General features: G+C 45.0%; 1 protein-coding gene across 1 annotated transcript in view; it reads left to right on the forward strand.

Moving 5' to 3' along the window:
* Positions 1-18,436, forward strand: part of RAB11B (RAB11B, member RAS oncogene family) — a 32,197-nt gene extending 13,761 nt beyond the window's left edge. The window contains exons 3-5 of the mRNA XM_053463822.1: positions 5,155-5,348; positions 16,768-16,848; positions 17,975-18,436. Of these exons, the coding sequence (XP_053319797.1) occupies positions 5,155-5,348; positions 16,768-16,848; positions 17,975-18,120 (421 nt within the window). The 3' untranslated portion in view covers positions 18,121-18,436. The remainder of the gene's footprint in view (positions 1-5,154; positions 5,349-16,767; positions 16,849-17,974) is intronic.

Raw genomic sequence — 18,436 nt, forward strand, 5'->3', positions numbered from 1 at the left:
AGTCTGTGTGTGTGTGTGAGACTGCCTGAGTCTGTGTGTGTGTGTGTGAGACTGCCTGAGTCTGTGTGTGTGTGTGTGAGACTGCCTGAGTCTGTGTGTGTGTGTGTGAGACTGCCTGAGTCTGTGTGTGTGTGTGTGAGACTGCCTGAGTCTGTGTGTGTGTGTGTGTGTGAGACTGCCTGAGTCTGTGTGTGTGTGAGACTGCCTGAGTCTGTGTGTGAGACTGCCTGAGTCTGTGTGTGTGTGTGAGACTGCCTGAGTCTGTGTGTGTGTGTGTGTGTGAGACTGCCTGAGTCTGTGTGTGTGTGTGTGAGACTGCCTGAGTCTGTGTGTGTGTGTGTGTGAGACTGCCTGAGTCTGTGTGTGTGTGTGTGAGACTGCCTGAGTCTGTGTGTGTGTGTGAGACTGCCTGAGTCTGTGTGTGTGTGTGAGACTGCCTGAGTCTGTGTGTGTGTGTGTGAGACTGCCTGAGTCTGTGTGTGTGTGTGAGACTGCCTGAGTGTGTGTGTGTGAGACTGCCTGAGTCTGTGTGTGTGAGAGACTGCCTGAGTCTGTGTGTGTGAGAGACTGCCTGAGTCTGTGTGTGTGAGAGACTGCCTGAGTCTGTGTGTGTGAGAGACTGCCTGAGTCTGTGTGTGTGAGAGACTGCCTGAGTCTGTGTGTGTGTGTGAGACTGCCTGAGTCTGTGTGTGTGTGTGAGACTGCCTGAGTCTGTGTGTGTGTGTGAGACTGCCTGAGTCTGTGTGTGTGTGTGAGACTGCCTGAGTCTGTGTGTGTGTGTGAGACTGCCTGAGTCTGTGTGTGTGTGTGAGACTGCCTGAGTCTGTGTGTGTGTGAGACTGCCTGAGTCTGTGTGTGTGTGAGACTGCCTGAGTCTGTGTGTGTGTGAGACTGCCTGAGTCTGTGTGTGTGTGAGACTGCCTGAGTCTGTGTGTGTGTGTGTGACTGCCTGAGTCTGTGTGTGTGTGTGTGTGACTGCCTGAGTCTGTGTGTGTGTGTGACTGCCTGAGTCTGTGTGTGTGTGTGACTGCCTGAGTCTGTGTGTGTGTGTGACTGCCTGAGTCTGTGTGTGTGTGTGTGACTGCCTGAGTCTGTGTGTGTGTGTGTGTGACTGCCTGAGTCTGTGTGTGTGTGTGTGTGACTGCCTGAGTCTGTGTGTGTGTGAGACTGCCTGAGTCTGTGTGTGTGTGTGAGACTGCCTGAGTCTGTGTGTGTGTGTGAGACTGCCTGAGTCTGTGTGTGTGTGTGAGACTGCCTGAGTCTGTGTGTGTGTGTGAGACTGCCTGAGTCTGTGTGTGTGTGTGTGTGTGTGTGTGTGTGAGACTGCCTGAGTCTGTGTGTGTGTGTGTGTGTGAGACTGCCTGAGTCTGTGTGTGTGTGTGTGAGACTGCCTGAGTCTGTGTGTGTGTGTGTGAGACTGCCTGAGTCTGTGTGTGTGTGTGAGACTGCCTGAGTCTGTGTGTGTGTGTGAGACTGCCTGAGTCTGTGTGTGTGTGTGAGAGACTGCCTGAGTCTGTGTGTGTGTGTGAGACTGCCTGAGTCTGTGTGTGTGTGTGTGTGTGACTGCCTGAGTCTGTGTGTGTGTGAGACTGCCTGAGTCTGTGTGTGAGACTGCCTGAGTCTGTGTGTGTGTGTGTGTGAGACTGCCTGAGTCTGTGTGTGTGTGTGTGTGTGAGACTGCCTGAGTCTGTGTGTGTGTGTGTGAGACTGCCTGAGTCTGTGTGTGTGTGTGTGTGAGACTGCCTGAGTCTGTGTGTGTGTGTGAGACTGCCTGAGTCTGTGTGTGTGTGTGAGACTGCCTGAGTCTGTGTGTGTGTGTGAGACTGCCTGAGTCTGTGTGTGTGTGTGAGACTGCCTGAGTCTGTGTGTGTGTGTGTGTGAGACTGCCTGAGTCTGTGTGTGTGAGACTGCCTGAGTCTGTGTGTGTGAGAGACTGCCTGAGTCTGTGTGTGTGAGAGACTGCCTGAGTCTGTGTGTGTGTGTGAGACTGCCTGAGTCTGTGTGTGTGTGTGAGACTGCCTGAGTCTGTGTGTGTGTGTGAGACTGCCTGAGTCTGTGTGTGTGTGTGAGACTGCCTGAGTCTGTGTGTGTGTGTGAGACTGCCTGAGTCTGTGTGTGTGTGTGAGACTGCCTGAGTCTGTGTGTGTGAGACTGCCTGAGTCTGTGTGTGTGTGAGACTGCCTGAGTCTGTGTGTGTGTGAGACTGCCTGAGTCTGTGTGTGTGTGAGACTGCCTGAGTCTGTCTCTGTGTGTGTGTGTGTGTGTGTGCGCGCGTGACTGCCTGAGTCTGTGTGTGTGAGGTTTTTAATTTTTAGTACGAAATCTCGGAAGTGGTTATTAAAAAAAATAAATAAATAAATAAAAAAAATTGAATCCCACCACTGCCCAACAGCCTCACTGTGTACTTACTGAGTAGTGGCTGGAGCATATTTATACACTTGTTTGAATGCCAGAACTAAAGTATGGGCATCCTTTTCTGATGGTGCCAAGGGAACCACTGAGAAACGGTGTAGAGTCTGTTGGTATCTCTGTTCTCCTCTCTGGTTGCGTACTCTTCAGTCATGCAAAGCCCTGTTTCCAAGTTAATATATGATCAATGTAACTGGGGGTTTTTTTCTGACCAAGGCCAACTATAATGTAAAACCACATGCTACTTTTTGTCTATACTTCTAAAAACCCTCTGCATTCAAACTATTTAATCCACGCTGTTTCCTTTAAAGGTACTTTTCCACCTAGCGTGCGTCATAAAATATCATTAGATAAGCTCTGCATCCTGTATAAAACTAAGCAGAAATGGCATGAATCCCCCCCCCAATCCTAGTCCAACAAAAACCACATTATAAGAAATTAATTAATCAGCATTGCTTAGCACCAGAGTCCTGTATGTTAGATTGGTTGAAGGAGCTTTGCTGATGTCCATAATAAGGAGGCTCGATCTGGCACACTGAGCAAATGCACCCTCGACATTTGTCTGACAGCGCTCCACTCCAGCAGCAGATCAGATGCTGTAATATACAGCTCATTTTGTGAATGTAAAAGAAAACAAACGCTGGCTTAAAGGGACAGGGCTGCTGTGTCATTCACAGTCCGGCCCTGGTAATGGCTAAGCATAGCATATCATATTGGCGTCATTGTAAACTTGAGTCCCCACAGGGAGTTATTTACAAAACAAATTACAGGGAAACTACAGTGTATTTTAAAACTGGTAAACTAATTTAGCATGGAAACAGCAGAGGAATAAAATGTCAGTAATAATGGGGGGGGGTAGATTGAACAGCACCTTTTAACTTGTAGAGCAAAAACTTTTTCTTGTATGTCTTACTAAATACTAAGATTGTCTGTTTAGCAGTGTTTAAATGGCTTAATTCCAAGCAGTAAGGAGAAATTAATGAAATGTATAACTGTATGTACCCTATTTGATTTTGTCTGTGTTTTAGTATATTCCCTCATGTCACAAGAAACTTTTATAAAAACTAAAAAAACGATATAGTTCCTCACCTTTTTTGTGATATTGAAACTTTGAAATAAAAGTGCAGTTTTCCAAAGATAGATAGAAATCTATATACCGTATTGGCTCGGATATAGGCCGCACCCGAATATAGGCCGCACCCTAAGGCTAGGTTTCCACTTGTTTTTTTTTGCTAAAAACGCCAATAGCGCCACCTGGCGTTTTTTAGTGAAAAACCGCTGCAGCCAGATGTTAGCTGTTCTTCAATAGGAAATCGCACAATGCCATATCCACTTGGCGGCTTTTTGTTTGGCATTTTTTCAGTCCTCTTTGGCGTTTTTTTGCTTTTTTGGGCTCTGTGGCAGTTTTTCAAAATCGCAGCATGTTGACACTCTGGCGTTTTTTGCAAGGAAATCTTGGCGTTTTTCTCCAATAGAAGTCTATGGGAGAGAAAAACCGTCATGAAAAAGCCATGTGGGTTTTTTGCTTTGGCGTTTTTTTCCACAGTTACAATGCAGAGGATGGACCCAGTATCTGTGTGTCCTACGAGAAATAGGCTGGAAACAAACAGTTTCACACAAAACAAAGTTCATATTGAATTTTACACCATTGGGAACAAACATACCTTTACAAACAAACATACCCAACTGGATCCTGCGTGCCAAAAGCAACAGCAAACAATTTGCACCATCATTTGGGGCCAATCTTCCTAGAGGAGCAGACATTCGGAATAAAGCATGCCTTACAAACCACAGAAAAGAGACAAAAGGGTCCGCCGGGCCGTGTTTAAGTAGAACTCTACCAAGTAAATGACATCAGGAGGGGGCAGATACTTGCTATTTATGCCAATCCCTTTTAGCTGGGTGAAACTTGTAAAGGCTGGAAAAACTGCCTAAGGTCAAAAAAAGCAATTTCCACAGAAAGGCCAAAACGCAGGTAAATGCAGTGGCAGTTTTCTTGGCGTTTTTCCTGGCGTTTTTTCTGGCGTTTTTCATCAAGAAAAAAACGCAGGACAAAAACCCAAGTGGAAACCTAGCCTAAAAGTTAGGTGCTTTTTTTTAATGAAAAAAAGTTTCTGCCCCCCGCCCCCGAGATATGCTGCCACTCTGTCCCGAAGATGTACACCCCGAGAAATGCTGCCACTCTACCTCCCCCGAGATATGCTGCCACTCTACCTCCCCCGAGATATGCTGCCACTCTGTCCCCAAGATGTCCCCCCCCCACCAGACTTACCGGTGCAGACTCCACGGGGTCTTGCGGGGCCGGCGGGGGACATCTACACATAACACGTATTCAACTTCCGGTGCCGGCACTTCCGCCGTGGGAAGTACCAGGAAGGAAGATTGTTCGCACAGACGTTCCCTGGCAGCGGCGATGCGAGCAGAAACAACCTCAGCTGGGAAGTGCTGGCAGGGGAGGCTGTCTGAGCACATCCGAGAGTAGGATACAGGTCCCCTGTATCCTAACCCCGCTGCGCTAGACCCCGAATATAGGCTGCCCCCCCACTTTAAAGACTTAAAGTGGGGGGAAAAAGTGCGGCCTATATTCGAATCAATACGGTAGATATGTTTTTCTTTCAAATGTTTTTTAATACAGTAGTAGAACATTGCAATCAGAATGTATTTTCTTTATCCTCATGTAAAATGACAATCATGCATCTTAATCATACATTAAAGCCTTCACACTAACAAACACATTTTCTCTAGTTATTACAGGGGAGCCGTGGGAGCTCTACTGGTTTATGATATTGCTAAACATCTAACATATGAGAATGTGGAGCGTTGGCTCAAGGAGCTGAGGGATCATGCAGACAACAACATAGTCATAATGCTGGTTGGGAACAAAAGCGACTTGCGTCACCTTAGAGCTGTTCCAACAGACGAGGCACGAGCGTTTGCAGGTAATGTTCAATGTGCACTTAGAAAGGAAATGGTGTAAACTAATTTACAAGTTAATAAACAAGTGATACTGAAAATGGTATAGCGTCTTTGTATAGTACACATTAATCTTTGAAGCTGCTGTGTATATTTTATATCTTGATAACCATTTAATGCTTTGTGTAACGTTTAGGGCTGCAACTAACTAGGGATGAAACAACTAATCGATAATAATCGATAATGAAAATCGTTGTCAACGATTTTCATCGATTAATCGGATCAATTTTTATCGATTTATAAAAAGAGGTTTTTTTCAGAGCAAATGCTCTGAAAAACTCCTCTCCTTATATAATCCGACCTCAAACAGAGATCGGATTATAACACCGGAATCCAGATCCCCCGGTACGCTGCAGGAGACCTGGATTCCCCTCACTGTCGGCCGGTCTCTCACTTCCGTCTCTCTCCCCCTCCCATCTGCCTCCTCCCCCCTCCCATACATCACTCTGCCTCTCTACCCGGCACCATTACTGAAGGCACTTTCCCTGCAGCTTCATAGAAGCCTCAGTGTAAGTGAAGGTGAGTAACGGAGTCTGTCCGTGCGATGCAGACCCCCACCGGCTGACAGAGAATCATCCTCTCTGTCATCCGGTGAGGGTCTGCATCGCACAGACAGACTCCGTTACTGCCCTTCACTTACACTGTAGCTTCTATGAAGCTGCAGTGAAAGTGCCTTCAGTAACGGAGCCGGGTAGAGAGGCAGAGCGGTGTATGGGAGGGGGGAGGAGTCAGAGGGGTGTATGGGAGCCACCCTCCAATACACCACTCTGGCTCCTCCCCCTCTCATACGCCACTCTGCCTCTCTACCCGGCTCCCTGGTGTCTTGTCAGAAACGGAGGTTCACAGGAGGCAGAGTGGAGTATGGGAGGGGGGAGGAGGCAAAGTGATGTATGGGAGGGGCAGGAGCCAACGTGATGTATGGGAGGGGGAGGAGGCAGAGTGGAGTATGGGAGGAGCCAGAGTGGTGTATGGGAGGGGGAGGAGCCAAAGTGATGTATGGGAGGGGAGGAGGCAGAGTGGCATATGGAAGGGGAGGAGGCAAAGTGATGTATGGGAGGGGAGGAGCCAAAGTGATGTATGGGCGGGGGAGGAGGCAGAGTGGTGTATGAGAGGGGGGAGGAGCCAGAGTGGTGTATGGGAGGGGGAGGAGCCAGAGTGGTGTATGGGAGGGGGAGGAGCCAGAGTGGTGTATGGGTGAGTTATAGTGGTGTATGGGGGGTATTATGAATTTTTAGGGCATATAGGGGGTATAAGGCATATGGATATTAGGCATATCAGGGGGACATAAACATATCTGGGGGTAAAAGGTATATCAGGGGGCTCAGTGGCATATAGGGGGGTATAAGACCTCGATGATAGGCATATCAGGGGGGCATAAAACAAATCTGGGGGTAAAAGGTATATCAGTGGGCTCAGTTGCATATCACTGGCATATAAGGAGTATAAGGCATATCAGGGGGCACAGTGGCATATCAGGGGGCACAGTGGAATCTGGCATATAAGGGGTATAAGGCTTATATGGGGCAGAGTGGCAAGCTGGGGGTCAGATGTGCATAACTGGAGGCAGTTTGGTAAATAAAAAAACTTAAACAAGGCTTTTTTCTCAGTTTTTATTAAATATGAAAAATAGTTAACATATGAATTAATATTTACTAATAACTTTGTATTAAAACCTAGTTTGAGAAACACCGTGTTTGGGTTCTTGTAGCTTTTATTATGTTAGTAAAATAAGAAGGTGAATAGAGAGAGGCCATTGCAATAAAGAGATGAAAGTGTAAATTGTAAGTTTTTTATTGCAATTTTTCTTCAATTTAAAATAATGTATTTTTTTTAGGGCTGCAACTAACGGTTATTTTAATAATCGATTAGTTGGCCGATTATTTTTTCGATTAATCGGATAAAAAATATGAATGTAAATTTTTCATTTATTTAAAATAATTTACTAAACAAATGATGTTAAATACAAACAGCAGAATAAAAAAAACTTTGATAATACATTTCTTGTCTTTATTTCCCAACCAGCCCCCCAATATATGCACATTTGAGCCCAGGCTTGCTACGCTGCCTCCCAGACATGCCATGCTGCCCCCCCACATATGCCACGCTGGCTACCACAGCACTCCACGCTGCCTCCCACATATAACACACCATGCTGACTCCCACATCTGCCACTCCACGCTGCCTCCCACATCTGCCACTCCACGCTGCCTCCCACATCTGCCACGCCACGCTGCCTCCCACATCTGCCACGCCACTCTACCCCCCACATGCCACTGTGCCTGATACGCCTTATACCCCCTGAAACACCACTCCATCCTCCCCAGACATGCCACCCTACCCTCCCCACATATGCCACGCCATGCTGCCTCCCACATCTGCCGCTCCACAATGCCTCCCACATATGCCACGCTGCCTCCCACATCTGCCACTCCACGCTGCCTCCCACATCTGCCACTGTGCCTGATACGCCTTATATCCCCTGATACCCCACTCCATCGTCCCCAGACATGCCACCCTGCCTACCAGACATGCCACTTCTCTACCCCCAGATATGCCACTCTACCCCCAGATATGCCTTATACATCCTGATACACCACTCCGTCCTCCCCAGACATGCCACACTGCCCTCCCCACATATGCCTTATATACTGTATATGCCTTATACCCCCAGATATGTCACTTCACTGCCCCCAGGATTTAGATTCCCCTAAATTAACCCTAAACTCCCCATTAACCATAACTGCCCCTAAATTAACCCTTAACACCCCCTTAACCACCCCTTAACCACAGCATCCCCTAAATTAACCCTAAAGACCCCATCAACCACAGCATCCCCTAAATTAACCCTAAACACACCATTCACCACAACTGCCTCAAATTAACCCCAAACACCCCATTAACCACAGCTGCTCCTAAATTAACCCTAAACACCCTATTAACATAACTGCCCCTAAATTAACCCCCACCTCCCCTAACTTTCAGTAGCCCAAATATATATATATATATATATATATATATATATATAATATTACATACATATATACACATATACATATATATATATATATATATACACACATACACATTATATATATATATATATACATATACTTACAGTTAGATGAGTGTCACAGCCATGTGGTTCTGGCCTGGAGAAGGAAGGGGCGGGGCCAGTTGTCACAGTGATTACAGGGAGGGGGAGTAAGTAGGAGCTGCTGCTGTGAGACGGTGAGTCAGACTAAACGGATTATATAATGAGGGGGATTTTTCATTATGAAAAAACCCTCATTTTATAATCGATAATCGATTCAACTAATCGATAATGAAATTCGTTGCCAACGAATTTCATTATCGATTATCGATTTTATCGATTAGTTGTTGCAGCCCTAATTTTTTTTATCCGATTAATCGACAAAATAATCGGCCAACTAATCGATTATTAAAATAATCGTTAGTTGCAGCCCTACAACTAACGATTATTTTGATAATCGATTAGTTGGCCGATTATTTTTTCGATTAATCAGATAAAAAAATGTAAATTTTTCATTTATTTAAAATAATTTAATAAAGTAACGTAGGATGTAAAAAAAAAACAAACAGCAGAATAAAGAAAACTTTAATAAAAATGCATTTCTTGTTTTTATTTCCCAACCTGCCCCCCCCAGTGATGCACATTTGAGCCCAGGCTTGCCACACTGCCTCCCAGATATGCCACTCCATCTTCCCCACTGATATACCCCCCTGATATCCCATAGTGCACTCATATATTTGCAGACTCGTTCAGACACAATACTTTTATAAATAAATACAGGGTTAATCTTCAGTGCCCCCAGGATTTAGATTCCCCTCAGTTTGCCCCCCTTTACCTATAACTGCACCTTAAGTTAACTTTATTTAGTTAAATTAACCCTCAGTCCTCAGCATTAAATGAACCCTGAAGAGAAGACCCTATTAACCATAACTGCCCCTAAATTAACCCTGAAGACCCCATCAACCACAATTAACCCTAAACACCCCACTAACTATAACTGCCCCCAACTTTAGCCCAAATTAATTTTATACTCACCAGTTAGATGAGTTCTTGAGCCATTAGGACGGTATAAGAAATGGAAGGGGACAATTGACACTTTGGCCCCGCCCCTTTCTGGCTCCCTGTCCCTGCCTGCAGTCACTGCCGATAGGCCCCTTTCTCTCTGTCCCTCCTTGCAGCCAATCGGCAGTGACTGCAAGGAGGGACTGGAAGAAGGAAGTGGGTGGGCCAATCGGCAATGACTGCAGGGAGGAACTGTAAGTAGGAGCTGCTGCAACTAATCGATAATGAAATTCGTTTAGTTGTTGCAGCCCTAGTAAAGTTTTTGTTATGTAGGGATTACTGGTAAATTAAGAGTTTGAAAGAAAGGGAACCTTTTTCTCAGCTTGCTCTAAAAGTAGAGTAAGTAGTTCAGAATCCTTTCATTGGTAACAAGAGAAGCTTTTGGGTAATACCTGTTATGTTGAGAGCTTACAGAATGAAACTGTAGGTTACATGTAATGTTAATGCCAAGCTTAATTTTTCACTTAAATGCACAAAATCGTCTACCACTACTGCTTACATTATAATATTTATGTTCCTAAAGAGAATATTATTACAATTACAAAGTAGTAAGATCATTCCTTATTCCTATGTCATGCTGAATTCCTACACCAAGTCTGACAACGATAAAAAAAAAAGAAGAAAAATTGAAACAATTCAATGCCATCGATGTAAGTCGTGATGTTGGCTCTGATTAGCAGAATCCATATTGTAACAAACTTACCGTATTTGCTCGATTATAAGACAACCCTGATTATAAGACGACCCCCCCAAAATCTGAATATTAATTTATGAAAAAAAGGCTGAATATAAGACGACCCTATAGGAAAAACGTTTTACCAGTAAATGTTAATTCATGTAAACTGTGAACAATTGTTTGCTAATAAAAGCTACGATTGAGAAAAATATTTTGTTTTTTTTTCCTTTTTTTTAACCTGCCCCCCCGCCAGTTATGCACATCTGTCCCCAGGCTTGCCACTCTGCCCCAGAAATGCTGTATACCCCATATATGCCACTGTGCCCCATGATACATCTTTTAACCCTCTATATGCCACTGTGCCCCATGATATGCCTTTTAACCCCATATGTGCCACTCTGCCTCCAGAAATGCCTTATACCCCTATATCAGGGCTCGACAAATCCCAGGCGCCAGGTCGCCATGGCGACAGAGAATTTTGTCCTGGCGCCTAGGTTTTGTCAGCCTCTTACATCCAGAAAAAATTGTGGATGTAAGAGGCTGAGTCACCACACGGGGGCACTGCTGCTGTCTGCCCAGAAGTCTGGGCAGACAGCACAGCCACTCCGAGCCCGCCCTCGAGCCTGAGATCACTCCCACGGAGTCATCCTGTAGGCTGAAAACGCGGTTGCTGGAAAAGCAGCACTCGTGTTTTCAGCTGCCACAGGCAGCCTCAGGGAAGGGGTTTGTGTGTTGATTGGGTCCCCACACAAGTCTTGGGACCTCACCCAACACCCCCAGCTGCCTGATCGCGCCATGGGAGCGACAGCGCACAGTTAACCCCTTCAATGCCGCGATCGCGGCATTTAGGGGTTAATTCCCGTTTTGGGGGCTTTGCTGCTGGTGGTCTGCCTGGAAGCCCAGGCAGACCAGCAACAGCAAAAACGAGCCCCCACAAGCCCTTTGATGACTCCTGTAGGTATGGAAGCCTACAGCAGTCATCAGAGACTCCCCCTGCAATGGCTGGTCTATAGACCAGCAATTGCTTCCCAGCTGCCAGATGCAGCTTCAGGGACAGGGGGAGAGGGTTCTTTGGTCTCGCCATGAGTGTGGAGACCTGACACAACACCCCCCTGCTGCCTGATCGCTCCATGAGAGCGACAGTGCAGCGTTAACCCCTTCAATGCCACAATTGTGTATGACACATTCGTGGCATTGCAGGGGTTAACATTTGTCCCCACAAGCTTGTGGGGACTAAATATCTGTCAATGCTGTGCTCCAATGGAACATCAGCATCGAAAGAGTTAAATAAAAAAATTAATTAAAAAAAAAAAACAAACAGCACTGACCTGAAAGTCCAGGGTGCTTCCAGGTCAGATGCTGTGAGTTTAGTAAGTGGGCTGATGATGATCAGATCACTCCTAACCAACTGTTAGTTTAAAAAAATCCTGGCTCCTAACTTTTTTACCTGGCGCCTAGATTCACAACAAATTTGTCAAGCCCTGCCCTATATGCCACTCTGGCATTTAGAGGGTTAAAAGGCATATTATGGGGCAGAGTGGCATATAGGGAGGTATAAGGCATTTCAGGGGGCAGAGTGGCATATAGAGGGTTAAAAGGCATTTCTGGAGGCAGAGTGGCATTAAGGGGGTTAAAAGGCATTTCACAGAGCACTCTGCCTCCAGAAATGCCTTATGCCCCCCATTTAACACTCCCTCCCCTCCCTCCTCCAAACTTACCGGTGCTTCTGAGTCCCCCGTTGCTTAGTCCGGGCAGCGTGTAGAGCTCTACACGCTTGAGTGGAAGTTGTCTACCCGAATCGCATAGAGCTCTACACTCTGCCCGGACTAAGCACCGGGGACTCAGAAGCACCGGTACCTCACGGACAGTAATGTCCGCCGCTGGAGGAAAATGCTCGCAAGGGAGCGGTATCGGAGGTCTTTAACAGACCTCCGGCTCCCTTGAGTGATTTTAAGCCGGTTCCCTTGAACCGGCTTAAAATCACTCAAGGGAGCCGGAGGTCTGTTAAAGACCTCCGATACCGCTCCCTCGCGATCCGCGCGGCAACTGCTGCTGAAGCAACACTGAAGCCGCGCCCACCGCCGTCCGTGCCCTCTGAACCGGAAGAAGACAGAAGAAGAGGAAGAAAAGGAGCTGACTGCTGCAAGAAGAAAAGAGGAAAGGTAGGAAATCTTTCAGTGAGAGTGGATTGGTATGTGTGGAATCTGTGGATTGGTATGTGTGGATTGGTATGTGTGGAATCTGTGGATTGGTATGTGTGGAACCTGTGGATTGGTAAATGTGGATTGGTATGTGTGGAATGTGTGGATTGGTAAATGTGGATTGGTATGTGTGGAATCTGTGGACTGGTATGTGTGGAATCTGTGGACTGGTATGTGTGGATTGGTAAGTGTGGATTGGTATGTGTGGAATCTGTGGATTGGTATGTGTGGAATCTGTGGATTGGTATGCGTGAATTGGTATGTGTGGAATCTGTGGATTGATATGTGTGGATTGGTAATTGTTGATTGGTATGTGTGGAATCTGTGGACTGGTATGTGTGGAATCTGTGGACTGGTATGTGTGGATTGGTAAATGTGGATTGGTATGTGTGGAATCTGTGGATTGGTAAGTGTGGATTGGTAAGTGTGTGAGAGTGATGGGTCTTATGCTGTACCATTTCCAATGTCTTTTTCATTATATAATTATGCTCTAAAGTACATCATAACTCCCATCACTCTATACTGTTCCATACAGTGGCAGAGCTGGGAGGCAGGGGCCTTGCACCCCCACCGCAGGACTCCTGAAAGGTAAGTGAACTTCAAAGGGGGGAGAGGGTAGATAGCTAGGAGGGGGTAGATAGGGAGAAGGGAGTGAGACGGGGGGATAGGCGATAGATAGGGAGAAGGGAGTGAGAAGGGGTAGATAGGGATAAAGGAGGGTAGCAAGAATATTGAAATAAAGAGTCAGAATGAGAGAGCGAAAATGAATGGATTAATGTGTGGATGAATTGTGTGAATGAGTGAGAGAATTAATGAATTTGTGAGAATGCAACAATGAATGTGTAAACAATTTGTGTGAATGAAAGTGAATTAGTGAGTGACTGTAAAAGTGTTTGTGTTAATCATAGGTGTATAGTTGATTTGTCAAAAAGGCAAAGATGGTATAAGCAGGGTGTTTATGGGACAAAAATGGCACAGGCAGGGTGTTTATGGGACAAAGATGGCACAGGTAGCGTGTTTATGGGACAAAGATGGCGTACACTCGGCTGTTTGGGAACAATGCTGACTCATGCTGGGCTGTTTGGGGGCAAAGATGGCACGTCCTATGTGTGTGTAATTTGGGTGCTGGTCAGGTTCTATGTGGGCAATGTGGACGCTGTTTTTTTTTGGAGGGTTATTAAAGAAAGCTCTATTATATGTTCAGTAAATGTTATTTAAACGTGTTTATTTTACTTATAAGTTATTAATTTATTTTTTCAGATTTTACAAATTGGTTACAAATTGGTGCAATAAATATTCTTGCCAACATAATTTTGTAGATGTCTTTACATTTGGGGGGGGGGGTGCCACTTACAGGATCCGCCCCGGGTGCCAACTACTCTAGGTACGCCCCTGGTCTGATTATAAGACGAGGGGAATTTTTCAGAGCATTTGCTCTGGAAAAAAACTCGTCTTTTTTAATCGAGCAAATACGGTAATTCTGAAGAACTTTGCTTTGTATCCCCAGCTGTTGTGCATGTAACTACCGTATTTGCTCGATTATAAGACGAGGTTTTTTTCAGAGCAAATGCTCTGAAAAATACCCCTCGTCTTCTAATCGGGGTCGTCTTCTAATCAGACCTCAAATAGAGGTCTGATTAGGAGACTAAGATCCAGATCCCCCGCACTGCTGCAGGGGACCTGGATCCTCCTGTCTCACCCCCCCCCCCATCATACACACACTTACCGGTGCTTCCTTGCTTCCTACTGCGTTGCCGGGGCAGCGGGTTGACGTCTACGCGATCCGCGTAGACAACGTCCGCTGCAGCCGGAAGGAGGTGTGGCTAGCAGCGGGGGTTGTCTGCGTCCGTCGCATAGACCTTCCCCGACTGTCAGAGATTAGAGTTCCCCGCACCGGTGCCGCACCGGTGCGGGGAACTTTGATCTCTGACAGCCGGGGAAAGTATACGCGACGGACGCATACAAACCCCCGCTGCTAGCCACACCTCCTTCCGGCTGCAGCAGAAGGCGACGTCAACCCGCTGCCCCGGCTGGAAGCACCGGTAAGAGAGGGAGGAGAGCGGGGGAAGGGGGGTGAGAGAGGGGGGGAGAGAGAGAGAGAGAGAGAGTGTGTGTGTGTGTGTTAGTTAGTTAAATGGGGGTATAGGGTGTGTGTGTGTGTGTTAAATGGGGGCATAGGGCATTTCTGGAGTGGCGTTAAGGGGGGATTTAATAGCGCACTCTGCCTCCTGAAATGCCTTATACCTCCCTATATGCCACTCTGCCCCATAATATGCCTTTTAACCCCCTAAATGGCAGAGTGGCATATAGGGGTATAAGGCATTTCTGGAGGCAGAGTGCTCTATACAATGCCTTTTAACTCCCATAATGTCACTCTGCCTCCTGAAATGCCTTATACCTCCCTATATGCCACTCTGCCCCATAATATGCATTTTAACCCCCTAAATGCCAGAATGGGATATAGGGGTATAAGGCATTTCTGGAGGCAGAGTGGCACATAGGGGGTCAAAAGGCATACCATGGGGCACAGTGGCATATAGAGGGTTAAAAGGCATATCATGGGCCACAGTGCCATATTGGAGTGGCAAGCCTGGGGGCAGATGTGCGTAACTGGGGGACAGGTTGGAAAATACAAGAAATAAAAACAAAAAAAATCTTTTTCTCAATCATAGCTTTTATTAAAAAAAATAGTTTACATGAATTAACATTTACTGGTAAAACTTTTTTCCTTTGGGGTCGTCTTATATTCAGGCTTTTTCTTTTTTTCCTAAGTTAATATTCAGATTTTGGGGGGTCGTCTTATAATCAGGGTCGTCTTATAATCGAGCAAATACGGTATTACAATTTGGCATTAGAATTACAATTTTTTTCGTCTAATTTCCTTTTGGGTTTTCAAAAATGTATCAATAGATTGGCGTGTGTCATGACTTAGTACTTATTATTATGGTTATTCAACCATTCTTATATGGGGGGGGAACTAGAGCTCAGTCTAGCCCTTTTCTGGTGATGATCCATTAGCAGTATTTGGCTGTAGGTGTGACTAAGGTTCTCATGGCGCCATTTGGAAAAAAAAATTGTTTTTTTGCAATTTGTTTCTCAGAAACTACCCATCAGATTTGCATGAAATTTGAAGGGGTTGCCAGGAATCCAAAAGTCAATAGAACCTTTGTTCAAAATTAAGTATTGATAGCACTACTTTTATCAATAAAATTAACCAAAAGTAAATCAGAAGGAGCAAAGCTGAATATTTAGCAATATAGAAAGGGTGGTAATAAGGGACCAAAGCAGACATGATGGCTGAAAGTAGGGAAGGATTAGAGGAATAATTTAGGGCTGAAACAACTAATCAATAAAATTGTTAATCGATAATCAAAATCATTGTCAACGAACTTTATTATTGATTAGTTGAATCGATTTTATTGACTGTAAGATGAGGGTTTTTTTCAGAGCAAAATGCTCTTAAAATCTTATAATCCAACCTCAAATAGAGGTCAGATAATAACACTGAGATCCAGATCCCCCGCAGCGCCGCAGGGTACCTGGATCTTCCTCTCTGGCAGCTAGCCGGCGTCTGTACGATGCATGCAGACATCCTTCACTTCTGCCCTCCACTTCCGCCGGGGCTTCTATGACTGAGCGCCAGCACCACATGATTTTCCGGTGCTCCATCATAGAAGCACCGGCATAAGTGGAGGGCAGAAGCGGTGGCTCAACGGGAGCCCCACTAGACACCAGGGAGTATGGGAGGGGGGCATAGTGGCTTATAGGGAGGTATAAAGAATATCTGGGGGGGTGGCATATAGGGGGTATAAGGCATATCAGGGGGCATAAGGCATATCAGGGGCTATTAAGACATATTGGGGCAGAGTGGCATATAGGAGCTATAAGGAATTTCTGGCGGCAGAGCGGCAAGCCTGGGGTCAGATGTGCATAACTGAGGGGCAGGTTGCCAAATAAAAGGAAATAAAAACAAGAAATGTGTTCTTGTACCTTTTTTAACCCCTTAAGGACAATGGGCGGTCCCTAATCCCTTTGAAAACAATGCATTTTGAGCCTGTACGGGCTTTGTCATTAAAGGGTTAAAATATAGCTGTTTTGTCAGTACATATGTCAGTAAAATAAGAAGGGAATTAGGGAAATGCCATTGTGATGGAGATAATAGGGTTAATGACACGTTAATTTAAATTTATAGTTTTTTTTTTTTTGTCTGTTCATTACATTATTTTAAATAAAAAATTTGCATTTTTTTTTATCTGATCAAAAATAATTGGCCAACTAATCGATTATGAAAATAGTTGCAGCCCTAGAATAATTGTTAGATCCCTGAGTAGTTTGCATCTCGTTTGGGCAGTCTGTATTTCAAACAATGCTGCTCAGGTACCATTCTTCTTATGTTTTTTTTCCCCCCATTTTAGAGAAGAACAACTTGTCATTCATAGAAACTTCTGCATTAGATTCAACAAATGTGGAGGAAGCCTTCAAAAACATTCTTACAGGTAATCCCACAGGGATAAAGCACTGAATCACTGTGTTTGGAGGAACACAAACTGTCAATGTTCTACTATATATTTAGAAAGTAAGGGTGTTTTTATGCTTGTCCTCAAAACACCTAAACTATATATTAAAAGTTAAGGTTTGCACAACTGTTGTGTAAACAGATACACTAACTGGTGAGTAGAAACCGTCACCAGCTGCGTTACTTTGCTGATTCTCGCTTGGATGTAGATTACAGAGTATCACCTGGGATTCATCCATATTGTTTCTTAAATGTGCACTGCGTAGTGTTCTCAATCCTTTGTTTTATTCCATTTGTATTTTCATGACCTCCCAATCTTTGAGTGCAGCCTAGATTCCACCATTATGATTAATATACAAAATGGTGGAACTAGATCAGAGCAAGAGTAAACAAGTAACAAGTAAACAAGTAAGGCCACAGCGATGGTCACCAAGTTTCTTTAACACTTGGCTTACTGACACTGCCATGTGGTGCTGGATTCCAGCAAAAGTCTGAATTATGTGAAGCAACTTCTTCCACTCAAGGAGCACTAGTCTAAAGCAGTTATTTCTCAGCGAGGCAAGTCAGACCCCCTTTTATATACTCTAGTATTGTTACTACAGTCTTTACCTTAAGATGTTCAATAAAAACTAATTTCCTCGCACCTATCACACATTGTAACGCACTGGTTATTTGGACCTGCACAGCTTTGCTGCTTCACATGCTGCAGCATGAAATGGTAGGTGGGAGTGTCTGTAGGCGGTGAGACTGTTCTAATGCAATACATATGGAGGGCTTTGGATCAACAGGAGGGTTTCTTGGCAAGGGTAGTATTTCAATAAACTCAATCAGTTTACACTCTTATTGTTCTCCTTAATGCTCCCAGTCATTTACAGATGGCATATTTGAAACTGTTATGAATGAATAGCCTTCGTACACTTGTATACAGCTGCCTTTTTAATGTGTTGAGTTGCTGCAGGAACCACCTGTTTTGGAACTGGTTATATACATTATCAAAAGTTCCTATCTAGTTTTTTTTCTTGTATGAATTATGTATGCATTTTATTTCTAGTCATTTACCACAGGGTGGCGTTTGCCCATTTATTTTCTTTTTACTTTTTTTGCAGAAATATACCGAATTGTGTCACAGAAGCAGATTGCAGACAGGTCTGCTCATGATGAGTCCCCTGGTAATAATGTTGTGGACATCAGTGTGCCTCCCACCACAGATGGGCAGAAATCCAGCAAACTGCAATGCTGTCAAAACCTTTAACTGAATCCCACACCCACAACTTGGAATCCGGCTGGAGAACACTCTTGGATCATATGCTGATTAACGTTATCAACTCTATATGCTCTTCCTCTTCTCACACAGAGACAAACCAGATCTGAAGAAGAAGTGCTTGCAATTGGTTCCACTTATTGGATGGGGTTTCTCATGCAGTGGAATGAAGGTGGCTCACTGGACAGGAGGCCTCACAAATTCTACAGGAGTTTATTTCCAACCCCCAGCCCCTCCCCGTTCACAAACACTCCCTTTCTACATGTGCACACCTACAATTATTGTAAATGAATGTCATTGCAGCTTC

This window comes from Spea bombifrons, chromosome 1, assembly GCF_027358695.1.
Source record: "Spea bombifrons isolate aSpeBom1 chromosome 1, aSpeBom1.2.pri, whole genome shotgun sequence".
Taxonomy (NCBI): domain Eukaryota; kingdom Metazoa; phylum Chordata; class Amphibia; order Anura; family Pelobatidae; genus Spea; species Spea bombifrons.